This window comes from Sarcophilus harrisii, chromosome 3 (genome assembly GCF_902635505.1).
Source record: "Sarcophilus harrisii chromosome 3, mSarHar1.11, whole genome shotgun sequence".
Classification (NCBI taxonomy): domain Eukaryota; kingdom Metazoa; phylum Chordata; class Mammalia; order Dasyuromorphia; family Dasyuridae; genus Sarcophilus; species Sarcophilus harrisii.
In genome coordinates this window covers 284,019,797-284,033,934 of record NC_045428.1, presented here as the reverse complement: position 1 = coordinate 284,033,934, position 14,138 = coordinate 284,019,797, and the positions used below count along the sequence as shown (strand labels likewise).

At 32.5% G+C, this 14,138-nt stretch overlaps 1 protein-coding gene across 5 annotated transcripts in view; it reads left to right on the top strand.

Moving 5' to 3' along the window:
* The window catches only part of CBLB (Cbl proto-oncogene B), a 217,524-nt gene that overhangs the window by 131,557 nt on the left and 71,829 nt on the right, over positions 1–14,138 (top strand). For all 5 annotated transcript variants that reach the window (XM_012544469.3, XM_023498954.2, XM_023498952.2 and 2 more), the window contains exon 10: positions 561–764. In XM_012544469.3, the coding sequence (XP_012399923.1) occupies positions 561–764 (204 nt within the window). The remainder of the gene's footprint in view (positions 1–560; positions 765–14,138) is intronic.

The window sequence follows — 14,138 nt, the reverse complement described above, 5'->3', positions numbered from 1 at the left end:
TGGGAATTTCTTGTTTAAAGGTAAGATTCAGAGTGAGACTAATGTCATCCTATGCAGCATTACCTCCCAATTGAGTTATGGCAAGAAGACAGGCAGTGAATTCTGAAACTATGATTTTGCCATGATTTCTGAAACTGAAATCTGATTTCTTTGTTTTTACAGTGTTTTCTTGTAAACCAAGATTTAAATAGACCTAGTTCTTGGAAGTTGATATGTTTAGAATATGACTTGTTCTATAAATAGGAAGATTTTCCATATCAAATGTTAAAATGATTGATCATCACTGTTATTACAGCTTGGTTCATTGTAAAATTCCTGTCTTTTTGTTTAATTTCTCTAGTAACTCTATAGGAATGTTTTAATTACTTTAGAACATTCCAAACGCAAAGGTTTGAAAGCTCAGATCTTGGTTTAAAAAAAAATCAAATACTTTTATTTCCCCAGGATTTGTCTTTAAAGTTAGAACTATGTACATTTTATTCATACTTTGCAACAATAAAACTTTGCCATAATCATTCATATTATTCAAAAGCCAGTGATCCATTTATTCTTTTATTCAGGAATCAGATGGTCAAGGCTGTCCCTTCTGCAGATGTGAAATAAAAGGAACTGAGCCCATTATTGTGGATCCTTTTGATCCAAGAGATGAGAGCTCCAGGTGCTGTAGCATTATCGATACCTTCAGTATGCCAATGCTGGATTTGGATGATGATGATGACCGAGAAGAATCTTTAATGATGAATCGTTTGGCTTCAGTTCGAAAGGTAAAAATTGTATGCCATGGTCTGTAATAGAATGTTACCTAATAAAGCACAATTTACAACTTGAGATATGAGGAGATTGCATAATTATAAATAAGATATTTGACATGCTTCATGAGAATTTTAAATCAGAATTGCCAAAAAGGGAAATCTTTTTTTTTTAATTGAATAGAACTTCAGTTTGTATATTCTGAATCAAAAAGAGATTGTCAGATTGTTGGTATGACTCTTGATTCTGTTTAAAAAAATGGAACCAAAAATCTAATACATAGCAATGGGCTACATTTAAGTCCAAGAAAAAATGTTACGAACCACAAATAGAATGTGTCACCAAAATGATTTTGTGTTTAAAGGTCAGTGTAATCATTAATGTTGAATAAATCCTTTAGTCGGTATGCCCTGATATATTATATTTTGATTGTCCAACTTCATTTCTATTTGACTTTTCTGACACTATTAGTTATTCTGACTGCTTTCATACAGTGTGCCTGATAGCTATTCTGATCAAACATACACATTATGATGACCCACTTATTTCTCCTGGATCTTTTGAGCCTTATTCCCAGGATTTGCCTACCAAGAAAACAGTACAAACTTCAATAAATGGGTAATACAATAAAATAATGGGTATTTTAATACCCATTAAATTAAAATGGGTAAGAAACATAATGGAAGAATGGATCATGTGATGTATAATGCAATGGGGATAAAGATGATGGAAAAATAGTCTAGTTTAAAGCTTATTGTCAGGTTGAATGTATTTATTGAGAACCACTGTCAGTTTGTAATTGTGGCTTCTTGTCCTGAATGGAGGAATAGGGTTAATGGAAGAAGACTAGTAAAGAAGGCTAATTTGACTGTGTTTTTACATAATAGTGGGAAATTGCTGGTTTTGTGTGGGAGAAGTATATTGTAGATTAGGGGGAAAGTAAGGATAATAATGGCCAGAAGTAGAGAAGAATTTAATAAATAGTTAATTACTTTTATTTGGAATTGCACCAAAATTTTTGGTTCCTAAGATCAATGGATGACTATTATCCTTTAAAAGTGAGAAAGCCATGGTTAAACCCCAGGGTCGATATGTAGAGAAGACTAAGAGTAGAAGGAGGAGATAAGTAGGCAAAGAGAATAAAGCAAAATGTACAAAGAAGGGCGAGATAAAAACAGATCACCTTGGTTGCTTTTCTCAGACTCTGAACCCATCACAGATTTACATGTGATTTGCTCTGCCTGGTTGACTTTAGGCTTTCCATCAAGGAACTAATCGTTTTTATTTGGGGGTGGGGTGGGGGTGGGAAGGGTTTGTAGGGTTTTTTGTGTCTTTTCAAATTACTGACTCTTCACCCAAGAATTACTCATCTCACTCTTCCCTCTCAAACTCACAATATTCTAAGTTCCTGGCTATTTTTGAAGTTATATTGAATAGATTACCTGGCAGTGTAGGTTATCCTAAGTCTAAGAGTAAAATTATTTTATGGAGAATTATTACTTTAACAATGTTTTTGTTTATTTTGTTTGTTTTAACCAACAACAAAATTCTTGTAGTCTTTTTTTTTAAAGTTAGGCAATCATATATCAGACAAGTTTCCCTGACTACTCTCATTTGTCTGCAGTGAATTAAATATATCCTGTAATATGAAATTAAATTTCAATCTCTGTGTATCACATCACAGTAAAATCTATTTTTTAAAAGTTTAAGCATTAGAGATGTTGTCATCTCTTTCTTTGTTGTAGAAAGCCTCCATCCCACCACTGAAAGCAAACATGAGATATTAAACGTGCTTCATGTGGATTTCAAATCAGTTGCTGTTTAAAGGAGCATATCTTTTTTGAAAAGTTGTATAAAATTTCAGTTTGTATATTCTCATTCAAAAAAGAGTTCATCTACTTGTCCATGTGACTGCTGATTGTATTTAAGTAGAACTAAAAACCCAACTTTTTCAGTGTATTAAATTTATATATGAGAAAAGTTGTAAGTAATGTTTTTTCATTTACAAAGTCAGAGGAAGTTAGACCTGGAAGGAATATTGAGAGATTGTTGAATCCAACTTTTCTCAGAAGAGAAAACCAAAATCCAATCCATTATTGATAGCACTAGTGAAACCTAGGTTTTGTGATTCCTAGTTAAATGTTCTTTCTAGTACGCAATAATATCTGTTTTTGAAATGTATATTCACTTAATTAGTTTGCTGAATCTGAGTTTTAAAAAAATAGAACATTTCATAATTTTTGGGGGGTTGTATTTACTTTTCTCTATAACATTGACTTTATGTTATATGTCTGATTGCTGCTTTTATGGGCTCTCCGATTCTATTGACTGCCATTAACTTGTTATATTCTTATTAGACTGACTTCTCCAGCTATCTACGCTTTTTTTCTGTCACTGTTCTCTGTTTGTTTTTTGAGTTTTTTTGAGTTTGTATACTAGAACTCTTCCCTAAAGAATTCTCTGATATAGTTTCTCTAATTCCAAAGGATAGGAATCCATGATTTTTTTCCAAAACCCCTTTGAATTAACTCCTCTTTTCTAGTAATGACTAATTCTTCCAATAACTAATTAATTAATGGTTTCCCTAAATAACCCAAGCTAAGCTGAATAACTTGTTTGTATTACCTATAACTTTAAATTTTAGATATTTATTTTCATATTCAGTATTTTAATAATTAATATCTCTGCCACTCAGTTAAGTGTTCAGTTTTATATTATCTGTGTCTGATTCATGTGCCAGTCTCCCTCTTGTAGATTGTAGGTTTAATGATGACAGGGACTTTTATATTTTTTTAACTTCCCACATATTTTAGCACAGTTCTGATCATATAGAGATACTTGATAAATGTTTGATGAATTGGATTTCTAAAGCAGATTTAGTCTACTTGAATTGACTCTTGAGTATTTGTTTTTTATTTTTTCATTGAGCTAGACTATTTAATGAGTTTCCCTTTACTCTGGTATTTTCTATCTATGATATAATAAATATAGTTAATTCCTTCCACTGGTGCAAAATACAACCATTTCCCTCTCATTAAGTATTTTTGTTCATATTAGAACCTCCATAGGGGATCTACCTAATACAGTTGGGGCCATCTTCTATATCATTTGTCGTTTTGTTTTGTTTTTTTTTTTAGATACCAACATAGCACTTTGCTATCCATCAGGTAATTCTTTTTTTTTTTTTAAACTTTACATGAATGACCCATTTTATTTGGTCATATGTGTCCTTGATGACCCAAGGAGTATTGTGTTTTCATTAACACTGGCCCTTTCTTCTTTGGTATATTGAACTGGCCAATATTTTTTTTCTTATTGTATTTTGTTTCCATTTCCTCCTTTAAATTCACAGAAGATCTAGTCAGTGTATTGTAGACCTTGTTATAGGACTTATAATTTCTAAGGAACCATTGTATCACTTAGCCATCCTGTTTTCTGACTATTCTTGGATGATATACCTTATACCATTTCTTATATATGCTATTTTTAAAAACATTCAACAATCTTATATGTCTAATGTATCTCTCCACAGTTGTGATTTTTTAGCAATTATGGTGGTATTTAATGATTGGCAGTCCAGCCAAAAAAAAAAAGCTTTATTTCTTCTCTGGATATCTATAGCAGTACAAACAAGCTTTCAAGTGGGACTTAGGAAATTCAAATTTGTACTTATTTTCTGTAAGAATCATTCTTTCAAAGTCTTATATTGTAAATTATGAATGAAAATCTATTACTGGACTGGTTAGTTATTAAAGAAGTGACTCACTTAATAATTAGTGTAATTATTTTTGACCTAGAATAAAGTAGGGGAAAGGGATATTGTGTGTGTGTGTGTATGTGTGAGAAAGAGAGAAAGGGGGGGGGGAGAAAGAGAGGGAGAGGGAGAAGAAGAGGGAGAGGGAGGGAGGAAGGAAGATGAAGACAGGAAGGAAGACAAAGACAGGCAGGTAGGAAGGCAAAAGGGAGGGATAGAGAGGGCAAGAGAGATGGTTGTTTGCTATCCATATCTTATCATGCTTATTATCTAGTTATGCCCATAATGTTTTCTTTCAACTGTTGGATACATTGACATTGAGAATCAAAAATTCATCAAGGTAACACAAATGGTTGCTAGGATTTAGATCTCGAGAGTCACTAGCTAAGATTCTGTTTTACCTTCCTGCCTCACTGTATAAGCAAAAGGCCATTACTCTCTTTACTGAATCATCATATTCTTTTTGTTCAGCTCAATCTCATAGCAGAGGTGATACACATACATCAGGTACTCATTTTTTGGCATGAGATTTCTCCAATCTATAACATCATACTCTCTGATTTGTGACTCATTCTGTGTCTTCATTTTTAAAAATGTCTCATTCTCTCATTCCTTCCAATGATTTGTCTTCATCATTTACTCAGACTGTTCAAATTTTTTCACCTGTCATTTCTACTATTCTTCTCATCTTCTTCCTCTGTCATGATCAGCATTTTCCATTTGCAATAAAAATATGCCTTCCTATTGCAAGCATATTGTTTTCTCCATATTTTTAATGCCATCATCATGCCTTGGGTGTTATATGATAGAACTCTTTAGACTTCATTTATGGAGTTCATTTCCATTACCATCACAGTATTCAGGGCATAAAATTAAAAACAGAATTTGTTTTTTTTAAAATTTCTAAATTGAGAGTAAAGCAGCTTTCATGTAATATATAGTTAAATAAATGCAATATATAGCTGTATTGTAGCCCAAATGGATTGCTTTTCTGGAAAAAAGCTGTGTTACTACTTTTATAATTGGAGGATGATATAGAGTCTTTCCAAGAAATCATATAACCATATGTGTTCTGGAGCTGTCAGGATTCACAAGCTAATTGGGGCTCGATGCTGTTTAGTGTGTCAGTGGAGGACTTCAAGAAAAGTCTGGGATAGTGCCAAAACTAGTGCTAGTAATTTGTTAGATTACATTACTCTTTCTGACTTCACACACATTCATTTTAAAAGGTTTCCTGCTGATATTCTGTCTTTGGCTAAGACGTAAATGAAATCCAAACCACTTAACAGAACAAACATCTTTGAGAAATTTTTTGCCCACTAGTTTTACCAGAACTCTTACATGGGGAAATTAACATTGTCTTGCTTCTATTTGCCTTTGAAAAATTTTATTTATGGGGCAGCTCGGGGATGCAGTGGATAGAGCACCAGCTCTGAAGTCAGGAGGACCTGAGTTCACATCTGGCCTCAGACATTTAACACGTCCTAACTGTGTGACCCTGGGCAAATCACTTAACCCCAATTGCCTCAGGAGGAAAATTATTGTACTGTTTACTTATGTGCTTTCTAGTGTTACTTTAAATTCATCTTGAATTTCAAAGCCTTTTATAATGTGCAGGAAATTTTGAGATAAAACTTGTGAAAATCTTACATGTCTTAGTGCATGCATGAGAACCATAATTTAATCTTTATGCTTAGTCATAATTATGATCATTAATTATTATCCTGAGCATGCAGTAATGCCTTCAAGTGGTATAATATATAGAATACCGTGTGTCTCTGTACTAAATACTTTAGAGTTGATGATTTTGCTGCCTCTGCATTTGCCATACCTTACTTCTCCGTCCTAATCTCCTTTTTTTTTTTTTTTTTTTTTTTTTTTTCCCGAAGATAATGAGATGTAGGCAAAAGGGCTATAGTTTGGAGGCTTGGATTCAGCATCTACCTTTTCTGTTTATTATCTTTGTGACCAGGGACAAGTCATTTAATGTCTGTGTGCCTTTATTCCCTCATCGTTAGTGAGTGTTAACAGTTGTACTACCTTTTTCTTCATGCTTCTGGAAAGAAAGTATTTTATAAATCTTAAAGGACCATATAAATGTGAATCATTATGATAACCTAGGAAGACTCCATATTGCCAGGAAAAAAGAGACAACTAAAGTTTTTAACAGCATGATCTTTGTAGTTTTTCTCATATTAATAAGTGAATTAAAAGCACTCATCTCTTAGTAGAATAAAATAAGATCTCTTGTCTTACATTCTGAACATTTTAGCTACATTGTACTGCTTACTAATGGTTCTCACTTTCCTCTTCACATCTCCATCCCTTTGCTCAAGCTCTTCCTCATACCTAGATTGAGCCAGCCTTTCTCTTCTTCCTATCTCCATTTAGACCTTTTGAAAATCTTTTCTTTAAAACTGTGAAGCTTTCCCTGATTCCAGTTTCCTCATCCCTTCCCAGTTTGAAATGCTTTCACTTTGCCCACCAAAACTCATTCAATATAGTTAGCTCTCTTAATATCACATGATGAAAATCATGAAAATATGACCTATGTTACAAATTATTCATAAGTAGTTTATATTTGAATTTTGAATATACTATATTTTATTTACCCAATAATTCTATTCTTCGGCTAAGAAAATTAAATTCGAATTCATTGGCAGGACAGAGGTGACCAATGATGATACCAGGTTAAAAGGAAATAGTCCTTTAGTCTTAAAAATTTATTGGTAGAATTTTCATCATTGTCAATGGCTGGTTTTCTTGAATGAAGATGAAAACTGTATCTGTAAGAAATAATCCTGAGGCCATTATTGTATGATATGCATCACCTAAAATGAAAGTATATTTTAGCTAATAAGGAAAAAGAAGTTAACAACTATTGCCTTGGAAAAGTCCTAATTCCATAATTTTTATGATAATCTTCATTTGCTAATAAGATGAAATTTTATATTCTCTCATAATAATCTCCATAGACAGAAATATTGGTAGCTTCTCACCAAAGTTTTGTCATTTTCATCTTAAAAGAATTTAAGAAAGCTTTTCAGAGAAAAAAAGAAATACTCATTAAAGTAAGAATAGATAATTCAAATGAATATAACATTTAAACTTTGATTAATAGTTTTCTTATACTGCTAACCCCCTTCCACCTCTCAAATGTAGAGAAAAAGTTTTATTACAGTCATTCCAGATATGATTATCCTAAATACGTCATGTTCCAAGAGACTTTACCTGCTATTTATAATTAGTTTTTGTTGTCATCTAATTTAACTGTTGAGTACCATGCATTAATTTATTTTAGAATTTCACCAAACCCTATCTGTAAACTCCTTAACCACCATAATCATTTAGCATCTCAAGTAAGATTTTTACTTGCTCTAAGCTGAAGTCTAAAAATGTGTATGCATTGAATTACATAATTGAGTCACAGTGGAAATTCTGCCACTTAATAACTATGTGGCTTTGGGCAAGTTCTGTTTCTTCTCTTAACCTACTTCCTTGTACATGAAATGAGGAGATTATAATTATAGTCTAATTCAGAAGACTGTAAGGAAAGTATTTCACAAATTTGAAGTACTTTCCAGGGTAGAAATATGGGAAGGTTCTAGAGCTATGACAATGTTTTTCTTGGGAATTAAATTCTCACCAATGATGCAAATCATCAATATGACTATAACTTATGGTCTTAGTGATTTGCTTAGAGTACTGAGCGTGACTTGCTCATTATCACATAGTAAAGTACCTGTTAGAGTCAGCACTTAAACCCTTAAGACTAACCCTCTGCTAACTATAACATGTCATCTCTCTTAACTATTATATAAAGCTTTACCTACTGGTTCTTCTTTATCTGTGTCCTTGAGGATGCTCTAAGGATATAAATAATTAAGACAATTTGTCTTTAAAAACTTTATGGTTGGGGCAGCTAGTGGGCACAGTAGATAGAGCACCAGTCCTGAAGTCAGGAGGACTTGAGTTCAAATGTGGCCTCAGATACTTAAAAGACTTCCTAGCTTTGTGACCTTGGGCAATTCACTTAACCCCAATTGCCTCAGAAAACAAAAACAAAAAACTCTTTATGGCCTAATAGGGAATTTGAGACATACAAATAGATATCTACAGCATAAGATGGAATATGGTATCTCCATAGTAAGCCAGTTTAATTAATAATAAATTTTTATTAAATGAAAGGTATTTAGATGGAAGGGGATACAGTTGCAGAAATCAGTATAGATTTCCTAGAATGGAGGTAGCATTTGATCTTGGCTCTAAAGGATGGTAGCAAATGGATATATGTGAGTGAGATTGAGGAGGTGAGAATGACATTGAGTTGTTGAACCTGAATTACTGGAAGGGTAGTAATGCTTTTAACTATAAAAAGTGAAGTTTTGTAAACAAAGTGATTTGGTTGTGGTTGGTACTATTTTGGGATGGTAGACATGTTGGGCTTAAGGTAGCTATAGAACATTTATTTCTTAACATCTCATAACTAGCAGAGAAATTAGTTCACGATTTCTACGTTTGGCGGTCATCTATATAGAGATGATTTAGCCCGCAGGAACTGGTGAGACTTCCAAATGAGGAAGTGTAGGCAAAAAAGACAACAAGTCTTAGTACTTGTTTTGTACATACTTATTGTTAATTAGTCTAACATGAGAGATAATCCAGCAAAAAAAAAAAAAAGATTGAGAAAGACCATTCAAACTATGAGAGAACCAAGAGAGTTTGTATTAAAACTCTTAGAGGAAAACCTTTTCAGAATATGTGAACAGTGTTTAATACTGCAGAGAGATATTTAAAAAGATGAAGACTGACAAAAACTGTTAAGTTTTTCACTGGTGACTGGAGAGAGAGACATTTCAGTTGAATGATATGGTAAAAAATAAGAACACAAATCCAACTTTTTTTCATTGGTTAGTACTAGTGCCATCTTTATAGTCCTCCAAATCTTTTTCCCAGAGTTGTTGTTTCTTTATCTGGATAAAGTGTGATTAAAAAAAATATATATCAATAAACATTTACTAAGTATCCCCCCCCCAAAAAAAAAAAAAAGCTTCTCTGCACAGCCTTGAGGGAAATAAAAACTTTAGATAAGACTCACATCCTTTCTTGAGAGAACATGCAGGCATGAATGCAAATAACTCATATAATAGATAATATTACTTAAGTGCACTAGAAAGGTGCATAGTGCTTTGGGAAATCCATGCATAGAAGTTTTTTGTTTTTCTTTTTTTTAATCAAATCAGTGGGAATTGGGAAAAGACTTCCTGCAAAAGAGAGGACCTTGAGTTGAACTTTGCAAGATGGATGGAATTCAGCAGACAGCCAAGTGGAGAGAATAGGTACAATGAAAATTTTGTGAGGGAAGGTTATACTTTATGTGACAAAGAGCCCTGAAGTAAAAGTAAAAGGACATGAGGTTGAATCCTGATTTTCCTGCTCATTACCTGATGCGTGACCACTGGCAAGTCAGTTCAATCTTTTCTTTCTATTCTATAAAATGGAAGTTAGACAGAATTCTGTAGTCATTACTTGGGGAAAAATAAATATGGCATGGGCATGAACTGATGAAACAGAATAATCACTTATTTCTCAAACATGCACCACTATTTGACTGGCACTTCAATTACTTCCTGGTGGTTTTCAGTTAGAGAAAATAAAAGAGCTAATTTTTCCCCAGTCCATAAAAAAATGTGTTTCCAAGTGTATTGTAGTTCTTCAGGTATTCTTTTGGTGGCTTTTGTTATATATTTATGTGAGAATAGAATTTGAATATAATTTTAGTATTATCAGTCACTTTTGTTTTGGATTCCTACTCTGCTTTATGAGGTTGTTATTTCATCGATGCCTCTATAAGCAATTCAGATTGCAAGAAATTTTGGTAATTTTTATTTATTCTTATTTTTAAAACAATGTAATGTTTATTTGGAGGAAGACATTTAGTGTGATGAATGGAAAGAACCCTAACTTTAAAGTCAAAAGACCTGGGTTTAAATCCTGATTCTGCCATTTTATTTTGTAAATTTAAGCAAAAATTAAAATTGCTCTAAACCATGCTTTGATTACTTAAAAGGAAACACAATAGATAACGACTAAGTTTCTTCCTGTTCCAAGGCTATGATCTCCCAGTTTTGTACAGAAGATACAGAATTTAGAATGAAGCATATTAAAAAATCAAAATTGCCCCAGGAAGGGTTAAGACTCACAAGTTTTTAGTGGGTTAAGTCAGTTCTAACTTAATGTTAGCAACATTCAGTGGCCTAGATATTGAGAAAGGCTTAGAATTGAGAAAGGAATAAGAAATGGAGAAAGAAAAGAAGGGGGAAAAGGGAGGAAGGAAGGAGGAAAGAAAAAAGGAAGGAAGGAGGGAGGTAAGAAAGGAAAGCTTATTAGGTGTCTGTCATATGTCAATCATTGTGCTGTTTTACAAATTTTATCTCATTTGATCCACACAATATTGCTGGATATTATTATGATTATCCCCATTTTTATAGTGGAGAAACTGAGTCAGACAGGGGTTGTTACTTGCCCATGGTCACAGAATTAGTAGTAAATAGCTGATCCCTAAATTAAATTCAGATATTCCTGAATTTGGAAGCAATACTCTATCTACGATGTCAACTAATTGCCTCTAGGATTTCCTTAAATGTATTGGAAGATATGGGAGTCCAGAATATTTGTGAAGACATGATTGAAGTATATGATCTTAGGAGTTTAAAGAGTCAAATTTAGTTAGTAGCATACTAATTAGTCAAGTATAGGTGAGTTGGAAAGGGATAACAACAAAATTCTATATATATTCGGGCTTCTTAGTTATGAATCTGGACCTATGAACTAGCAAAAAGGAATTGAGTTATTCTTTTGACTTCTCAATTTGAATCTACTGAATATATTTATTTTGGCTTTTTCTTAAAAAGAGACAATGAAAAAAAATCTATGTTTCTCTAACTTAATGCTAAACAAATTCAAATCTAAAATATATGAATATTTTCCTTTCTCTTTCCTCCCCTTGCTCTCTTGTTTCATTTCACACAAAAAAGAGACAATTTTTTTTTTGTTACTAATCAAGCTGGTAAATCTATATCTGACTTTCCAAAATAATATGTAGAATCTTCCAAAGTCTTAATAATTCTGATATAAAAATGATTCTTTTGTATATTATAATATGACATTTTATAAACAAGGACAAAATTAAATAATTTGTCCATGATCAAACCAGTAATAAGTGTCTTGATTGTCAGATCTTCCTGTGTCAAAGTCAGGTTCTTTGTCCATTATAAACTATCAGTTGCTTTTTTAGGTTTTGTTTAGTTTTAGTTTTTTTTGTTTGAAATGTAGTCATGCACTTTAAACAATGAATTCTGTTGACTTCACTGGGGTATCTTATTTCAAAATTATTTTAAAATGTTCATGTAAATTGTCACTGAATATGAATTTCACAACCAGTTAATAGTAGTGGATAATTTTTTTACCATAGTTGTATAATTATTGGTATGAATAACTACAGATTTTGTTAAAAAAAAAAAAACTTGCATTAGTGTCTGTAAGGCAGTATTTGGTTATTTATCTTTTTCTTGAAAATTTAATTGCAGTGTATAAAGAATCTGGAAAAAAAATAATAAGCTACAGACAATGAATTTCATTGACGCAACAAATAAAGCCTATTTTCTCTTTCCTAAACTAGTACGCCCTCCATAAAATTACTGTTTTAAATCCACTTCCAGCTATTGTAATACTTCAAATTGAATTAGTGCTTCAGAGAATAGTACATAATAACTTCTGTGAAAACAATGAATTGTACTAAGTATAAGCCCTGGTTCCAATTATATGTACAAAGCTGAAGGGGCCTGCTGGTCTTGGAGTTAAGTGATCCTAGTGCATCATAAGGGTTTCTTGGAACTCTGACCCAAGAATTTTCATAGTTGGACCTTGTGTTATATTAATAAACTGTTTCACAAATTATTTCAGCCTATTATTTAGAATGTGAGGAATTTGGTATAATTATGTGAATTTGATTCAGTAAATGGTCCTTTCTAAACTAGCTGTTAATTTTTTGGTAGAAATCAGGCGAACTGACTAGTCCTAGCAGAAAACTTAGAATCTTTATGTTAATTTTCCCAGCTATAAAAGGAAGGTGTTGAATTTGATGGTGACTGACTAGGATCTCAAAGATCCTGTTCATTCTTAGCAATTGATTCTTACCGAATATTTTTATAATGAGTTTCTTGCTCATAGCCAGATTTCCCATCAGCAAAGACTGATATATCAGCAAGGGAAAATAAGAGTTCTGAACACAGAAGGACAAGCAAATGTCAGCAGCCTCCATTAGTCCTTAGTACCACTAGAAAGCCAAGTTGTTGTTCCCTGTGTGCCATTGACAGGTTAAAGGAAACCTAAAAAAGAAGCCATGGAGGGAAAGGAGAATCAGAGAAGGGAAAATGAATACATGAGAAAAGAATAGAAATGAAAGGTATATTTGGCTATGCCCAGGTACTGTAAAATCCCATTTTTACTGAAAGATTTTGGTCAACATCATTCTAGTTAAAAAGTGTTTTTTTCCAGAAAAATTGAAGTAGGGAACTTTCTTTGATAATTTTATTGATTAAAAAAAAATTCTCTTTTAATACATGCAGTGTGAACCAAGCCATATTTCTCTCTTTCTCTATTGATGAATTAAGATGCCCTAAAACATCATTGAAACCAAAGGGTTTATAAATGTCATTTAAATTTAATTTGTTAACCAGTTTAGTTCAGAAAATTAGCATTTGATTACGATAGTTAAATAAAAATGAGATCTTTATTATGTCCTTAAAAATGCCTCAAGGGACATTTAGTGATCCTGATTTCTTTGGAGCAACAACCATGCTAAACATTCACTTCTGTTTTGTTTTATTTTTTCCTTCAACTCCTCAATCTTTTTTTTTTTTTTTGAATGTTTGTTTTGAAGAAATATTTGATTAGGACAGTGGCTGAGAATCTGACAGTTGTTAAAAGATGAGCTTAATGTATTACAACCCTTGTCTCAAATTCTAATAATCAATTGTGCATTGACAATTGCTCTGCAAAATAGGACGCTATTAGCTACTGAGTAATCCTTTTTTAACATTTGGACACAAAACTTTGGGCACACACTGTAAGATAACATTGCTTCAAAAAAGTCAATAAAGTACTCTTGAAATAGCTTTGGTTTACCTCAACAGTTATGTGTCTTCCCTCTGTCACAGAATTTTACCTTCTTTATGATAAATGATTTTTGTACTCCAATAATTCCCTCACCCTTCTTCATGGAAACTTCCCTGTATGATAAATACAAAGACTCCTTTTACATTAGAATTATGACTATATTTATCATTTTATTCCCTTCTTCAACTAAGAATTACCAGTAGTCTTCATACATTAATTTCACTAAAAACATAATCAAGAAATTTTCTAAGCATCTCAGTTATAGAATTGTTGCCAGTCTGCATTTAGTAAAAAGTACTTAAAAATGTAAAGTAAATTTCACTGTGCTTCAATTACTTTGTTTTGTTTTGTTTCTGACATTAGTTTGCACAAGAACACAAGGTTTTGACAATTCAGCATGCAGTGAGATGTTTGAAGCCTATGTCTGATAATGTTTTCTGAGGAGAGATCTTTG